This window comes from Borostomias antarcticus (assembly GCF_949987555.1).
Source record: "Borostomias antarcticus genome assembly, chromosome: 23".
NCBI lineage: Eukaryota > Metazoa > Chordata > Actinopteri > Stomiiformes > Stomiidae > Borostomias > Borostomias antarcticus.
In genome coordinates this window covers 6,632,035-6,650,216 of record NC_140256.1, presented here as the reverse complement: position 1 = coordinate 6,650,216, position 18,182 = coordinate 6,632,035, and the positions used below count along the sequence as shown (strand labels likewise).

Sequence of the window (18,182 nt, the reverse complement as noted above, 5' to 3'; positions counted from 1 at the left end):
ACACGACCATGTAAGAATGTGAGACGTACCAAGGATAATTATAGTTTGAGTGTCTTACGCAATTCAAATAAGCATTAGCCTTATGTACTTACAGGATGGGCCACTTATGACTGATGAGCATGTTTAGTAATGAGAGGCACGTTTCTGAGTCTAAGTGGATATGAGAGTAGCAATGATAGAATGGATGAATTTCCCTTTAGCTTTCATCACATCTGTTTTTCCTAGTCATTCCTGTCCTATACTATTGGATGGAAGTGATTAATCAGGTGTGCGGCATACCTGATCACACCTGATTAATCACTTCCATCCAATGGTATAGGACGGGAAATAAATATGCCTGTAGAATTTCAGGAAGTAGTGGAGCTTGTGCAAAGAGCCTATTAGTTTGAGAAAGGTCATGAGAACCATAATCTTTACTTTCATTTTTTCCACACTATTATACATCTTGGAATGCTAAACATTTCTTGGTGATAAGACTTTCTTCATAAGACTACAAGACATCCAAACCACTGACCTAGAAGGGATGACAAACAGAGTGAGAGAGATACAGAAGAATTGAGGGCTGGCCTTCCAGCAGACTCCACTAGGTGTCAGCATTATGCTAGATGCCTCCTCTATCAAATTTGTAATCACAATAGAATGAGACCCACAACAAAGGGCCAGATTGAGACAAAATATTTAATACATCTATTTTCTACAACAGGCTGAAAACAAATCACTAACATCATTAGAAAAAAAAACTTTATCCATAAAATTAATATCTTAACATTAAAGGAGTAGTAAAGGGAAAATGCATGTTTAGCCCTGTTTTAAGGTTACTTACGATCATATACAATGGTTCAGATCAAAATGTTGACAAAACTAGCACTTTTGAGAAAGTCTGATAATTGCTCTACCACCATTTAGGTCATACAATGGATGTGGGTGGGCACCTTGAAAAATAATTCAGAAACATGTTAAACTCTCGATTTCAAAGACATACATAAGTAACCTTAAAACAGGGCTAAACATGCATTTTCCCTTTACTACTCCTTTAAAGACTTCGCCATTACCAGGACCTGACCAGTACTCGGACATGAGCACTTGGACTTGGTCCCTGGGGGCACTGCTGATGAGGGCTGCCCATTGATCCTGGCTGCCCCTGCAGGACAGATTGGATGGTATAAAATGCAGAGCACAAATTTAATCAGTGACTACTGCATGCGTGTGTGTGTGTGTGTGTGTGTGTGTGTGCGCGCGCATGTCAATTGCTGTTCGATGATTAATAAACGACTTCATGGTCGCCCCGTTTGTTTTTACTGTGATAACTGTCAAAATAATACATATTAAAACATGTCCATATACTGAAAAAAGTAAATATTAACAAAGCCCTAACACACAACTGAAGACTACATTTGTCAGTCCAATCAGATTTCTAGGAGCATAGGAGAAGTTGAGGGAGAGTCAAGGCAACTATTTGTACAACACAGTTGAGGCACCCAGGGCATATCATGAAAAATACAGCCAAAAGGAGAAGAAACAAACGATTGTTCATGTACGATACACAGAAAATTAATAGCGTTTCTCAGAATTTGGAAGTGTGTGAGGAGGATCTGGTTTGTTTGTTTGTGAGATGATGAGAGTGTTGGGGTTGTCAGGGTCATGAGGAGGCCCTCTTCTCCTCGTAGGGAGACTCGTACACGTCCATGGGTGGGCAGGTGCACACCAGGTGCTGGTCGCCATAGATGTCGTCGATCCTGGAGATGGCGGGCCAGAACTTTGTCTCGGGCCTCACATATGGCTGGGAATTGGGGGAGGGGGGATTAGTATTTATGTGTGAGTTAACATGACTGTATGTGAAAAAATGAAATAAAACTGCCATAAAAACTAAAGAGAGACCTTTACTAAGTATCTAAACCACAATAATGGTGACTATTTAAACACAGTGAAGCTGGATATAGTACATTTGTACAAATGCAAGTGACGTTAGGACACTCACCAAGGGGAAGGCAGCAAGCTCCCTGGAGTAGGGTCTGTCCCAGGTGGAGGAGGAGACGCACGCCAGGGAGTGAGGGGACATCTGTGTGGGACACACACAGGACCTCAGATTGCACCTCTTACTCCATCAAGTTGCTCTCGCTAGCTGTAGCGCCCTAGCTGTACTCATGTTTTCTCAGACCCTCAACTGCAGTCTTCCTTAAACAAGCCCACATGCACGGCATCTCCCCCATTAACCAGGCCAGTCCTGTACCTTCAGTGGATTGATGCGAGAGTCCATCCTGCCTTCTTCAATGTCGGCTATTTCCTGTCTGATGGCCATCAGAGCGTCGCAGAAGCGGTCCATCTCAGCCTTGTCCTCTGACTCTGTGGGCTCGATCATTAGGGTTCCCGCCACAGGCCATGACATTGTGGGGGCATGGAAACCTGGGTGGGAGGACCATGGGCGTATTACAGTATATTACCTGGACAGACCGTCACTAGGCCACATCCACCATTTACTCCCGTTGTGAAGGCACACAACGGCCATGGAAACCAAAAAGTGTGAGTAATCCAAATTTGCTACCTTTCTACAAGAATCCTCCAGCATTAATTGAGCTTTGCCAAGCCTTATTGCCATCAAAGATTTCCCTGACACTAGGGGTTTGGTTAGAGGGATGGAGGAGGATGAAGAGTACTCGTGCTTCAAGATTCAAAATCAAATCAAAAAACTGAATTTGACTAGGGCAGTGGCTGATGGAGACGACATTGGACAGGGTGCAGGACAGGACAGTGAAAATCCAAAATCCAATATAACCAATAAAAAGAAAGGCACAAATGCAAATTACACAATATATACAGATTCAATCCACAGGGGTTGATTCCCTTATATTCAATTCCTCTCTGGTGAAGGAACTTCCGATTTTATCGCAAAACACAAATTTACATGAAGAAAACAACAGTGCGGACCAAAACACCTGGGCAGCCTGCACAGTAGATAGATAGATAGATAGCCTTGACATACTATACGTAGTGTAAGCATTCAGTATGAACATGTACATACTGTATAGTAGGTAAGAGAACTGTGGTTGAGCTCACCATAATCCTGTAGTCTTTTGGCCACATCCACCGCCTCAATATTGGCTGTCTTCTTGAATGGTCTCACATCCAATATGAACTCATGAGCAACGAAACCTGTGTACCAAACAGTAACCACACCCACAACATGAAAGTTCCTGGATGACTGCTCTGGTCTATAGAGCTGCTGGTCGCAGCTAAAAAGTAGTATGTCTCAATCGAATCAACAGGTACAGTACACTGGTTAGGCTTTCGCCCCTCAATAAGTTAGGTTGAGAGAACATGAGATGGGCTCTTACCTTCCCTGCCCCTGAAGAGGATCTTGTAGTGGTTCTCCAGTCTCTTGGCCATGTAGTTGGCATTGAGGATGGCCACCTCTGTGGCGTGGACGAGGCCCTTGGAACCCATCATCTAAAACAACAGCAGACAAACCAGAGGTCATATAAACACACGTAACAGAGCACAGACAACCTTGACTACCAGTTATCTGTTGCACACAGCCATTTCGCCAGACAAATAGCCTACATTTCCTGTTTATGAGCCAATGTCAACAATACCCGTGCGCATGGCATCAACAATCCCTAGCCTACACGGTTGACAGTTCTGTCTATGGTTCTGACAACGTGAGCTCTCTGTCATGGAATATTTCCCCCATTTTAGATACACTCCATTGGCTGCCCATACGTTTAAGAATTCATTTCAAAATTATTTTATTTGCTTTTAAATCCCTAAATGGTCTTGCCCCGCCCTACCTCTTTGAGCTGCTCAACCCTTATACACCCACCCGTTCTCCCAGGTCAGATGATCAGCTGCTCCTGAGTACCTAAAACTAAGCGTAAGCTCAGAGGGGACCGTGCCTTCGCTGTTTCAGCCCCTAAATTGTGGAATGATCTGCCTCTCCACATTAGACAGGCCTCTTCACTGTCTTTAAATGTCTTCTTAAAACCCACCTTTTTTCACTGCCCTTTGACACTTCGTAAGGCGTTGACCTCTTTTGTGACCTATTTGTATTTGTATGTACCTTATGCCTGCGTGAGCTGTGTATTTATGTTTTATTTATTCTTCTGTACAGCACTTTGGTCCTTTGTGTTTTTTATAGTGCTTCTACAAATAAAGTTGGATTGGATTGGATGGAAATACGGACATTATTTTTCCCTCCTCGAGATCAAGGACAAAATATACTGGTGAAGTGTAATCTGTGTGTAGGTTTCCATAACTAGGGGTATACCCGAATCCCAATACATTATCCCAGAAAGCACAAATGTGATGGAAACAGATTTTTCCTACCCACTTTCCCTGTTATTATTCGGGAAAAGATGCAAATCGAATCACCTAACTAGCCTAAACTACTCCCGATTTCTCCAAATCTCATGCTACGGAAACATCTCGTATAGTAGCTGTGTCAGATCGATTCATATCATTGTGGATGCCCCAAGTTAAAAATGCCCATTCTTTTTACAACATGGGACTTCAATTTCACTATTCATTTCATTTAGGCTACTACACTATTGAAAAGTGATCACTAGTGTCTTTATTCTGTATTCGCCCGCTTAGCCTACAGCATGCAGTGGGCTGAGAGCTGACTGTTTTATCATTCAGGGAAACTTGCATTGAGCCAAAGAGCTGGTGTGTCAGCTAGATTTCAGCAACCTAGGCCTATATATCAAAATTAAGCTTTAAACCTGTAGTTTTTAGCTATGTGTTTATTTCCCCCATTTAAAAATCCCAGTCCAAATATTGTTTTTGTTTTTTTTGCTTTTTTGAAGTTAGTTGTTACCATGCTGTATACTATAGGGCCTATTGTATAGGCTATCAGATCAAAAGTTTGAGAAGCTTCTCCTCTTGAGGTAGGCCTTCTACATTGATTTGAAGTCTAGGAATGTTGTAGGTCACTGGCCAGAGAGGAGTTATTGCTAACCCATTGATGGTTGGGTACTTTGTTAAGCATTACACAATAATAATAATAATAATAATAATAATATACTTTAGCCTGTGCTAAAGTAAACTAACCACCCTCGGGAGTGGCTGTCCAATATGCCACTCTCCTGCGAGATCCGGCCATATTCGGTTCTAGCTACGTTGTCTTCTAACAGGCAGCTTCACAGCACTCATCTGCTCTGAGGAGTAGCGGTTTCTAGATGCTAGATTAAAATGGCGGCGCTTGTTTGAAGAAAGTGCGGTACATGTTGATATTACAGACCTTGATGTATGCCCAGGAGATGGGCAGTATGGCGCTGGAGCCCCAGGGGGCAGCGCTGATGGTGCCCAGGGAGCTGGTGGCGTTGACTGACTGCATACTGACCACGGGGTGGCTGGGCAGGAAGGGGGCAAGGTGCTTCTTCCTGGCAACACAAACGCATCCAATCACATTAGGAGGGAAACTGCTCTCATGCATTAAAAGCAGGTGTTCCAGGTTGTGTTAAGTCACAAGTCAGTCTGGAGTCTTTACCTTCAAAGTCTCAACTCAAATGCCAAGTTGCTGTATTCAAGCCAAGTCACGACTCATGTCTCAAGAGGAAAGGGTCTATGCCTATGCTGTAAAAATGTTTTTGCTCTTAGTATTATAAATAAAATGTGTTCTCTTTTCAGCAGCAGTGTTTTGACTTTTTTACTCAAACTTTTATTTTTATGGCACCACTTACAAATATAATACACAATAAACAATAATACACTAGCCCACTGATTCCCGATAGTGAACAGCGGATTAATAGGTCTAACGCTTAACAAATCAGGTGGCTATGAGATTTTGACATTTGAGGTAAGTGAGAGGTGATCTGCCCTTTCTGACTTATGAAGTCCAAGTCACTTAACTTGAGTCCACACCAACCGCACAATGTCTGAAATAAATATTTTCACGACACAAGGAACCACATAAATATGTGGCTAGAAAATAGACCACCTGGAACACAACCATTAACAAGTTCCTGGCCTTTTAAGGAAATGGTCAAGTATGCACATTACTCTCTTATTGGATACACTTACACTCCGATAGGTCCCATCCCTGGTCCTCCACCCCCGTGGGGAATACAGAAGGTTTTGTGGAGGTTCAAGTGAGACACGTCTGAGCCGTAATCTCCAGGACGACACAGGCCCACCTGTAGGGCAGAGCAGCGCAGGAGACAGGTGAGGACATGTAAGTAAGTAAAAGTTGATTTGTATAGCACCCCTCTCAGCACGAATGCACAGAGTGCTTCACATAAGGTGCAGGAAAACGTTGACAGACAGGTCCAGGATTTGGTCCAGAAACAACAACCGACCCCTAGCCCCTTCTCCCTCGAAATCTATTTGTCTATGGGGATTTGTAAAAACATCAAATCCCCACGTGTTATTTTCACTATTACAAGAAAATGTATGAATTTAATAACTCCTTTCCGATCTACTCAAGGGAAATTGTTCTACAGAATGTTTTTGAACCAGGTCTGGGCTTCATTCAAAGTCCTATTGACGGAAGGGGGCGCTATTGTCCCAGAGCTACACACCAGGGATGTGCAATATTACAGTGTGATTAGAATACAAGAAAGAATCTCCCCCGTCCAAAGTTCACTGTCCTTGCCTCAGGTGTGAAGAGACTATACAGCAGGCTCCTATCAGTGGCGGGCGGGTGGGGCGGGAGGGGGGGCGGGGGGGGGTGATTACAGTAGGGAGGTGGGGTCTGTTAGATGGTCTGCCACTGGTGGAAGAACAACTGAGGTAATGACTTATCTGCATAATTTAAACGTCAGTACTCAAAGGTCGCACTCTTCATGTGCACTGCATGATGCCATAGCTAAGCATTGTCCAACAGAGGCCCCTTTGCTGGAGAGACACTGATAATAGTATTGATATTATATATATAATATCATGATATATAATATATGACAGTAATATTACGACAGTAATATTACTGAAAAGTTCTTAGAACTTCAATAGGTGACATTCAAAATCAATATTTTACTTAAGAGAGCTCCCCCATCCTGTTATTGAAGGAGTTGCCTTTACTGAATCAGTGTTAAGAGATATTGCCTTTTTATTTAGTGGTGGTATCAGGGATCCTCCCCCAGGAAAGTTAAAGTGTAAAACACTTAATTTCCTACATTCTAGTGAATTTTATAGGCACCAATCTGTGCTAGATTAGCTTGTCTGATACTATTTTAGCTAGCTAGTTTTAAGGGCAGGCATTGTGTTTGCCACAAAAGATAAGCTCAACTGCCTTGTGCATGAAACCTTGCACATTTGGACACTTTTCAGAACTGTAGTTTTAGTTGTTTATCTACTACTATAATCTACTGCATTTTGCCTGCAATGAGCCGTCATGTGTGCGCGCAGTTAATGGCTCACTCAAATCCAGCCGTGTTGGTGAGCAGGCTGCTGCACTGTGCTTCACATCTTGGCAGAAGTATTTTCACATCCGTTGTATTTAGACTATGAAGAACAAACTGTATAAACATCAGTCAGCTGGATTGATTATAATATATTAACAGAATCCTCTCTCCTATTTGAGTTTGCACTGTTTGGTGCAGTAGAGGGAAGCTGTCGATAGGGGGTGCTGCCGTGCCCCTATTTCCATCGTCTATGGTTTACAAGTAGGAACACTTACGATTAAAGGCCCTACGAGGAGTTTCGGGAAGCGGAAGTGTTTTCCGCCCAAAAAGACCACATTTCCCATGAGCCTCCCTGCGCACTGTCGTAAACCTTAGCTACCTGAGTCGGGTGTTTTGAAGACGGAACGATGGCCACCGACGAGGTAATTACATAGGTCTTACCAGTAACGTTACTTTTGACAATATATAACGGTATATATATGCTCGCGCTGTCTCTTGCCGGCGGCATAGGCTACTGCAGTAAACTGTTTCGTCATTCCAAGGAAGTTCTGGACGACCCGACCACAAAATAATAATCTAAAAATAAACTACATACAAGAAACGACATTTGTTGAAAATGGACACATAAACAAGTGTGGGTAATGTAGATTCACCCACATTAAAATGAGACTGTTTCATAACCAAAAATAAACTCCTCGGGGTCCCTTTAAGTAAACCTGACAACTCCGCAATTCCCTCAGAAGCAGCAACATGGGGACAAAGAAACCTTATGTTATGTGACAGCTGACAAGCAGACATTCTTCTCTCACCTGGGCATTCATGTTGGCTCCATCCAGATATACCTGTCCTCCGCTCTGATGAATGAGCTCACAGACATCTCCGATGCTCTCCTCAAACACGCCAAAGGTTGAGGGGTATGTCACCATCATGGCTGCCAGGTTGGCCTTGTGTTTGTCCACCTGAGAGGAAGGAAATTGAACGGATTGTGAAATTCATCAACATGAGGTGGAATGAAAATGGTGGTCTAACTGACTCTTACCAATGCCTTGAGGTGTGCCATATCAATGTTACCATCTTTGTCCACCTCTACCACTTGCACCTTCAAACCAGCCATCTGGGCACTGGCTGGGTTGGTGCCATGGGCAGACTTGGGGATCAGACAAACCTAAAAGGAAATAAGAACTTTTAATCAATTACAGTTTCTTGTCTACATCTAATCGACATGTCTACACCTTTCAAATCTACATGTCCTTGAGCCAGTTATATAAGCTGATGTCCAACTCTCTCATTGACATTGTCTCAAAGTATTTGCAAGTCCGGAATTGATTAAACCCCTTTTTAGCAAGAAGCATGTTGCCATTTTCTGGCAACATTGTCACACAAGTCCACCAGGGCACCAAGACCTGTGTGTACATGTTGGGTAACGTTTACATATCGGGAAAAAAACAGTCACTTTCCCCAGTGACTTGCTGTTTCCAAAGTCTTAAAATCGCCAAATATGGAATCTTGTAACCAAATAACCTTCAGAGAGACTATGGTGGCTTCTGTCTGTTATTTGCTCAATCCTCTGGCGGTTTGGACCTTGACTGTTTCAAGAGTTCAGGCCACTATCTAAGATGTGTTTATAAGGGAGTTCAAAAAACAAAAGGCCAAATAACAAAACAGGAATGAAGCTTGAAAAAGCAGTCTTATTTCTGTTGACTGGATTCTTTCACATACCTACCACATGTCTTCAAGCCTCTGACACTTAAATTTGGGTATATGACAGCTCAATGATGACTGAGTTCAATTTAAAGGTTATCAAGCAGAAACAGAAGAATGTTGTTTGCTGGCTTCACATCTGATAAGAAAACCATTTTGCAGAACAACTAATGGTATGTAACACATTTTGGACGGGTTCCTTACAAAAAATAGTAGTTGAAAGTTGTGCACTTACTGTATATAATAATCTGCTCAAAGTTTATGCCCGAAAGTCTGTCCTCTGATAGCTCTGTATTTACTGTATCTAAATAGATGTATTCAGTCTAAATAATGTATTGCATGTCCAATTGTATAATTTGTCTGTTGCCCCTTCTCTTTTTTGTACTGGTGTTGTATTATTTGATGGAAAAAGCCTCTGACAATAAACACATTGTGACAATGGCAAATGGTCAACAACTCCCACCTGCAAAGACGTGACCCTCTTTCAAACTATTGGTTCTAATCTACAAACAACTGGTTGATTGTCTTTGCCATCAGGCTGTAGCTAAAATAAGGCTTTTCATTTCTTCTGCTGACACATCAGGCACTCAGCTGAGCAATAACAGGTGGTAAAGAAGCAGAGTACAGCAATTTGTCAGTGATGGTTATTCATTAATTAATTGTTATAATAAAGCAAGTACACACCTATTTCTGACAATTCAGCCACCTCTGTTCATTTACTTTCTGGGGGGATTGGGGAATTACAAATATTTGGTAAAGAAACAAAAACAAAGATGTATTCAGTTCACAGCCTTAGGAAAAAAACATGGGGGGAAAAAAATTATATATATATATATATATATATATATATATATATATATATACAATTCTCCCCCATTTTTTTCCCCACAAGGCCTTGAACTGAGTTGGAGTCAGCGCCTCTTTTTCCTTGGAATGTGTGATAGGTGAGGGGAAATTATTAAACAGGGACTTTCTTTTCTATGGGACCATAAAGTACTTACTGTTCTCTGGGTCTCTCCTCTGGAGTTCAGGTAGGCTTTGATGGCTGCCAACCCTGCGTACTCTCCCTGAGCACCACTGAAGACAAGGTCAAGAGTCTGTTAATGTACTGTAACAGCTCCAAGTCCTGCTTCAGCAAATCAAGCCTGCTCAGAGTAAAGGTCAGTCTATAAACCTTACCAAAAGAGGAGAGTGGTGAATAGCCTAAGTGGCAACAAGACCACTATTTTTCCAAGCCAGGACTGTAGCACTGGGTGCTGTTCACTACTCATCAGCATATTAATGCTGATAAGGGTGAATTTAGATTCAGAGTTGGTGGAGACTTGTAGCATCGACCACACTGCTCTGAGAGTTACATGATCCAAGACAATGACCTGCCATGCTTGATTGTAAAACATGAAATAACATCCTGTCAGTTTCAGCATTATTGGAACTGAGTTTCAGGGAAATGGGGAGTCAATGAAGGAGGAGGGGGGGGGGTCTTACCTGTTGGGTTGGAAGGAGATCTTGTCATAGCCCGTCACCTCACACAGGTCCTTCTCCAGCTGTTTGAAGAGCTGCTGGTAGCCCTCGGCCTGGTCCAGGGGCACGAACGGGTGGAGGTTGGCAAACTCCTTCCAGGTGATGGGCTGAGCAGAGCGAGACAGAGAGGAAAAGACAGAAGACGGGTCAGAGTTGACATCTGTAAGGCGATGTACCACAAATTCGAAACAATGTCCCGATCTTTGTCATGTTCCTTACAAATGCGGTGCCATAAAAAAACATGGACTGGAATGCGCAGCTAAGAAAAGCAATCCAACTGAAACATTATCTGAAACATCATCTGACCTGTCAGAAATGGAGAAAAGGTCAAATCTACAAGACGTAGCAAAAACATGAATGAACTCACCATGAGCTCTGAGGAACTGTTCAGCTTCATTGTGCAGGAGCCCTGAAATACATGTTTTGTTATCATTGGACCATACTTTTTGTGAAGCATTCCATTAAAATGCCTTGCGAGTAAGAGCACAAAAGCGACATTCAATGACATCTGACTTGAAGCTAGACTCACCAGTGGGATCATGCTGTGGACGAGGGAGATGTCCTTGTTCTCCAGACGCTTCATGTAACGCACAATGTTGGTCTCGGAGTGGTAGCTGTAACGGATGTCATATTTCATGGTCATACTGTATTTAATAGAATAATGTCAGGCATAATTCTACAGCTCGTATCAACTGAGACACTGGTGTTTTACGAATAATCAATTCTGCTCTCTACACTGACGTATGGCACATCCTGCTTCTTGGTAGAAGTGGTCCACACCACTGCTTCTTAGAGCATAGTACAGTTACAATATGAAGCAGACAAACCTGTTGAACACAGTGTGAGAGAGGTACTTGCTGGTCCTCTTGAAAGGACTTCCCAGAATGCCCTTCACCCTCTCGCCCATCTTCTCAGCAATCAGCTCCTGGAAATTGAGATAAATGTATCATAAAACATGAAGAAATACTTATTTCGAATTGATTGAAATATTCTACAGTAGATGTGTGGAGTCTCAAGGCAATCTGTTAATTGTTGTACTGCTAAACATACAGCAGAGGATTCACATCCGAAGACCCAGAGCAGGTCATCCAGGTCCCTCTCGGTCACCGTCTCATCAAGAGACACACCCAGCTGCGGGGAGACGGAGCACATGTAAATCAGTTTTCATGTCGGGAGCACAGGTTAATGGACACTCAAAACCATGACGGTTCATCAAGGCTTCGATGCTGTGTGGGGATCTGGAGCGTCCAGCGCCTCACCACTCCGTCACTGTAGACGCGCAGGTTGATCTCCCTCTGGACGGCCCTCTCCAGGATGTCCTTGGCCGCTACGCTGCAGTTGATCCTCAGCGTGTCGAAGAACATGTCGCTGTGCAGCCTGTGTCCGGCCCGCTTCAGACCTGACACGCAAAGGGAGGTCATATTGTTATATAAAACACACTAAGCACACAGGGAAGTGACAAGCGTGGGGCCTGCTGATCAATGCTTGAGTTTCAAGTCAAGTTTGAGAATTTTCTAGAACATGCCTTCAGCGAGAATGAGGGTAGCATTGTGAGTCCTCTCTGCAATATGCTTCAAGCCTTGGGGTCCATGGTACACCCCATACATGGCTGCCATGTTGGCCAGAAGAGCCTGGAAGAAAGAAAGTTTAAATTTGAGAAGAGAGTCAGTTAATATGAACTGAAATGTCAAATATAAACAATTCTGTTATGGTCATCATTAGGTTGACTAATAAAAAACGACCCAAAACCAGCTGGCTCACAATTTATGGCCTCAGTGGGCCCGTGTTCGTACCTGAGCGGTGCAGATGTTGCTGGTAGCCTTGTCTCTACGTATATGCTGTTCTCTGGTCTGCAGGGCCAGGCGGTACACCTCCTTGCCTGCCGCATCCCTGCACCACAACAACACATCTAAAATATGCATCTAATACATGTTTGTTCATGTCACTAGACTTGGGACAGATCGATCGCCTTTAATATCAGAAGGAAGTATTGATTGGAATGTCTCGGTCCAAAATATTTCAACCGAAAAGTGTCAAAATGGCAGGCGTTTGACGAACGGTCTTCGGGGGCTCTCACCTGGTAACTCCAACCATTCTGCCCGGCATCATCCTGACCAGGCCCTCCCTCACGCTGAAGAACGCAGCGTGGGGCCCGCCGTAGCAGAGGGGCACGCCAAACCTCTGGGCGCTCCCCAGAGAGATGTCCACTCCAAACTCACCAGGCGGCCGCAGCACACACAGGGCTAGGAGGTCCGTGGCACAGCAGGCCAGAGCCTGGATGGGGAGGGAAGGAGGAGAGAGGGGGGGAGGGGGGGTCAGGCTGATCTGATAACTGGGCTACCAAACTTTACGTAATCAAAGAACAGTTAAATGACACCAACCACGCCACCTGTTCATCATCACAATCACAATTTATAGTGAGAGTTTACAGTGTTAAGACCATCAGGAAAAGTAGAGTCTGCACACCAGAAATATGCTCCCAGGATTTCTTATTGACACCGAGGTGACGTTTCAGGCTACAAGCCCTTCTTCAGACCTTCTGAAGAAGGGCTTGTAGCCCAAAACGTCACCTCGGTGTCAAAAGATCCTGGGAGTATAGTTCTGGTGTGCACTCTACTTTTCCTGATGAGTTAGTTTTTCTGTCTAGCACCCAGTCTTAAACATTTTGGATGTGCGTGCCTTTGTCCATTTTCTACAGTGTTAAGACCACCATAGCCCCCCTCCCACCATCATCAGTCAGACGAGGCGTGCTGTCTTACCCCTCCTTTGTGAGCCCGGTCCACCAAGGCGGTGAAGTCCTCCACTCTGCCGTCGGTGTCGGGGTACTGGAACAGCACTCCGCTCACGTCGTTCCCACTGAAGTCCATCTCATGAGGCAGCTTCAGCACCACCTTCACCCCAATGTAGCTGCCAGGCAACACGCAGAGAGACACAGAGTTAAGACGGCGCTTTGGTGTAGAATGCTAACCTTGGGCGTGTGAGCGAAGCGCGTGCGGGCGCTCATGCAGGCGCGTACTTGGCTCTGGTCTGCACCACGGCGATGGTCTGAGGATGGCAGCGGCGGTCTACGTAGAACGTCCTTCTTTTGTTCTGTCTGTGGGGAACATACAGGATGGACAAAAGGCAACACAAACTCATTTGTGTTCCTCATACTATGGTCAACTGTGGCTCTTGGACAGTAGATGAGGACTATTCCCTTCCGGCGGTTACCAGTATAACATGTAGTCAGGGACAAGTTTACCCCTCCTGTATGATCAGGGACGATATCCCTCTTATGGTTACCAATGGCTCAGAAAGACCAAGACCAACATCTCAGCCCATGCTTTGCTAACTGTAACTCTGGCCCAGAGTGGAGGGCGACACTTGTTTCAGCGCTTTGAGATTGTCTGACAATGAAAAGTGCTTTATAAATAAAATTAATTCCTATTTCCCCACCCTCCCTGTGGTTATCTTAGCTAGATAGCTACCTGTGGCAGAGCTGCATGGCCTCCGCCGCGGCCGTGCCCTCGTCCAAAAGGGAGGCGTTGGCCACAGCCAAGCCAGTGATATCACAGATCATAGTCTGGTAGTTGAGCAGAGACTCCAGACGACCCTGAGCCACTTCTGGCTGATAGGGGGTGTATTGCGTCACCCTGGGCAGAAAAGACAGAGAAAAGAAGATAAGAAACAAGCTGATCTTCTAAGAATCGTGGGTCATGAGAAGGGCTGAGTTTAAGGATAAAGTTGAGTATCAGGTGAAACTCGTCAAAGACATTACTTTTACAAAAACTGAATCACAAAATCACAAGATCTCATGTGCGGAAGTTAATAAATTTGGGGCAAATCTTAACTGGAGACAGGTCTTCAAGTCATAAGATGTTAAAGCTAAGTAAAGGCACGTTATTCTGCTTCATATGAATTAGTGCTTTAATGACTAGCAGAACCCCATAAAATGTTGCCAAAACTAGGCCAAAAACAGAACAGAAATGGCAACACTAAGACAGAACACTCAGTATACTGAGGTAGGCTGCTGCATGACTTCAATGTTAGTATCTCTCTCTCTCCTTGGATGTGACCCTTGACACTCACCAGCCTGCGTTCTCCAGTAGGTTCCTCTGTATAGGTGGTGGCACAGAGCAGTTGTAGTATCCCATCCCAATGTAGGACCTCCACAATTTGTTCTTGGAGGCAATCTTTTGGAGAGTCTCTAAAACTTCATTCTCGCCTGCAGAGACAAGACATTATTGATATTTAGTTTTGGCGTCCAGAAGAAGCTCTTCTTTTTCCTGAAAGAAATTACAGTAGGTCTGACAAAAGCTGACAAAAAAAACAAATAAACAAGCAGATTGTTCTACTCACTCTCTGCCTTTCTGCCCTATATTGTCACCTAACAATGAACAATAAAGCCACAAGGGCTCTGCAGTGAGATTGTGTCAAGATAAAATGAGGGGATCCATACAATTGTCTGAACAGAACTAAATTCAGAGCATGTCTTCTCCCATCTAGGCAGGTGACAGTGTGACTCCAATCAGAGTTGAACCAAGAGACCTAAAATACCTATGCACACTTGTAATACAGCCCAAACAAACTGACGGTAACATCATATCACATTCACAGGCTAAACAACTGTGTTAAAGCTTTAGTAAGAGAGATTAGACTGCATTATTCGTTCATGTGATGCTTCAAGTGTCCAATAAATCCTACTTCTGTCCATGTACATTATGAAATATCATTATGACAAAGAAAGAACATTATCCTTCTGTGCATTTCTTAAAAAGCAGTGCATTTCTTAAAATGCAGTGAGGGACAAATAACCAGAGCATATGGCTTTTTCCTGATGGCTAGTTACTGTATGTAGTCTAATTTCCCACTGTTGGAAGGGAGGTTTGCCAATGCACCAAGGCACTGAAATTCCTAAGGCATTCCCTTGCTGCTTAGCAACTCGGTCAGCTAGGTATCGACAATAGCTCTTCGTGTAATTTGTAGTATAGTTAACAATAAACTCAAATAATAAAAAATGGAATATTCTGAGCTTTTGCATTAGAATACATATGCTGTGCTATATGCTCCTCTATACTGTCAATCCACTCTATGTTAAATGACTCAGCACAAATGAGCTCCAATCAAAAAGCAGACAAATTAAAAGAATCATCAGTTGACACACCAATGTCTCAGAGGAAGTTCTGTTGATTTGCACATTTCACCGATGAGGACTGTTTTCCCATAGTCCCAAAGTTCCTCAGAGCAACATAAAAGCCTGATTCAGAACCATCCAGCACATCTATTGTTGAGGGGAGAATCCCTCGCTGGCTTAGCAAACCAAGCCTTCAAAAGCTGAACAAGCAAAAACCAGTACGGCTCCAGACTGTTCCTTCAGCATGGCTCGTTACATGATGAAGCTTGACAGAGAGGTAAAGGCCACTGAAGGTGGTCCTAAAAACCCAAGGTCCCTATGCCAGTGACTTCCTTCTGTAGAAAGGTATTGAAAAGAATGGCTGGTGTGCAAAACAGAAAAATGCAAATATCACTTGAATGATGATGCATGATAACAGGTGCGGTTTTAAACATGGTTTTAAAAACATTTTTAACAAATAGTGATTATAACAGCATTGAAGTTAATGTCTGAATGATTTCCCTTAAGTGCTTTGTTGTTGGCAAAGGAAGGCTACACTAGGACAATTCTTACACATTTCATTCCATCTGTCCATGCTGTTATTCAAAATAATATTTTTGCTTTTCTTTAAGTGTATAGCTTACTACAAACTATACTTATTTTGTTTCATTCATGTCAACAAGGGTCATTAGCAATTCTCTGTAGGCTAAATTTTATATTCATCTCTTACATAAATTTATTGCATATATCTTACAAGTGATAAGAGCCTGCGACTGTGATGGTTTGTGCATGGCTATTTTCCAGGACAATCCGCTTCGTAAGTGTTTTGTACTCAATAAACCATCAGTGAGTGATTGTAAAACGTTTCAAAGGTCCTCCAATTCGCGTAATAATACAACTGACTAATGTTCAGTGTAAAATATAATATCTAAAATTGTCAATTAAAAGACCACATATAACATAAAATTCTCCATATTAGGAATTTCATGAAGCACGTTTGAACATTTCATTCGACTGTGATGTAATGTTAACGCTATAACCAGATTGAACTGGACTTGGGACAGGAGCTCAAGGCTGAACTTTACACTCCAATTGCCATCCTATTAGCATCGGCTTCCCAACAGGAGATTGGTGCTGCTCGTTGAGTTTCGCAAAAACAACTCCAAATATGTTCAAAGGAAGACTTAACAGAGAGGAGCGCTTCAGCATGGCACACAATAGAAGTGCAACCTACATTTCAACCATCGTTTGGCTTGATTTACGCCCATTGTATCATGACAAAAACAGACAAATGTACTGTATAAAATGTAGATTTTGTGACATTAAATAAATAATTAACATTTTCGAGATCAGTTTCAGAAACAGCACATTTTGGGGAATTAAAACACAGATTAAGCGTCTTGAGTGCTAGATTTTTAAACATGCACGAATAACCATCAGATTTAGAGGCAATACCATCATGACAGTACAGTCGATGGTCGAAACTTACAAATTGGATCATCCATTTTCATACTTCTTTGAATACGAATGGACTGTGGGACTGTATCCTCTATCAACTGGGCGATTGACTGGAAGAAAGCATAGGCTACGATTAGTGAAAACTCGAAAAGGTAGACCTATGTTAAAAGTTTGCAATTTCTGTCATACCATAATAATCCGACATCCGTTGGAAAAAACACTATATATTTTTTCCTACTCAAAAATTGCATATTACCTCAAGTCCAAGAACATCCAGCATCTCTCTTTTCTCTTTGTCACCTGGACCAATATGTCTTTCAGCGAAATCATCATGTCTCGGCAGAATCCTCTCTATCTGTCGGGAAGCACATACGGCTGCCGACGTCCGGAGACTCCGGGCGGGTACCGAAGCGGCACGGTTTTGGATTCTAGCATGAAGTTTTCCAAATGCGCGGCTTTTTCCACTTAAATGTCTGCAAGGTGCATGGGGATTCAACGACTTGGCGAAGATGATTCCCCAAGACTTTGCACAGCTTTGCATCTTGAGTTCTCCAAATTACTTTATTTTTTAGAAATAAATCCCCCCTTCTCAATCGCGAGTATCCCCCGAGACTGATGTGAATTCTCCCAAAGACCCTTCCAACTACTTGGACTTGCTTAGTTTATACACCACCCAGTTGCACAAGAGCTGACCAATCGATACGGGAGATGTCGCTGACGCGGTGACGAGCCCCAGTCAAACAGCTGCTGTAACTTTCTCACGTGCCCCATAGAAAACCAGTCCCAACTTTGGATCATCATGTTTTACATTGGTGGGCAGACTTATAAACCAGTTCCACTGGACTGTTGAGAAAAAGTATTTTATCGTTCAAGCAGCAATGTTTTAGTCAACTGCAGTAAATATTAATGGTGTGATCTGGATTTTTGTTAGATCATATCTACCAAGACAGACACATAATAAAAGTAGAATTTATTCAATAATAAAGAGGTAAGGTATAATCAATACATTTCCATATCCACCCTCCCACCTTGACATCACAAATCTAAGCTCCGTTTCTTTGTAGAAAGGCATGTGG

General features: G+C 43.1%; 1 protein-coding gene across 1 annotated transcript; it reads right to left on the bottom strand.

Moving 5' to 3' along the window:
• Positions 1-589: 589 nt before the first annotated feature.
• Positions 590-17,972, bottom strand: gldc (glycine dehydrogenase (decarboxylating)). The gene is made up of 25 exons (XM_084457021.1): positions 17,363-17,972; positions 17,138-17,216; positions 14,625-14,760; positions 14,024-14,188; positions 13,573-13,650; positions 13,316-13,463; positions 12,634-12,830; positions 12,350-12,446; positions 12,082-12,187; positions 11,816-11,955; positions 11,607-11,687; positions 11,384-11,481; positions 11,086-11,170; positions 10,924-10,965; positions 10,521-10,663; positions 10,037-10,112; positions 8,374-8,499; positions 8,144-8,293; positions 6,016-6,128; positions 5,234-5,375; positions 3,333-3,444; positions 3,055-3,150; positions 2,231-2,403; positions 1,979-2,059; positions 590-1,780 (listed from the first exon to the last, which is right to left on the bottom strand). The coding sequence occupies exons 1-25, from the start codon at positions 17,645-17,647 to the stop codon at positions 1,640-1,642; spliced, it is 3,090 nt and encodes a 1,029-aa protein (XP_084313147.1). The 5' UTR covers positions 17,648-17,972; the 3' UTR covers positions 590-1,639.
• Positions 17,973-18,182: the final 210 nt, after the last annotated feature.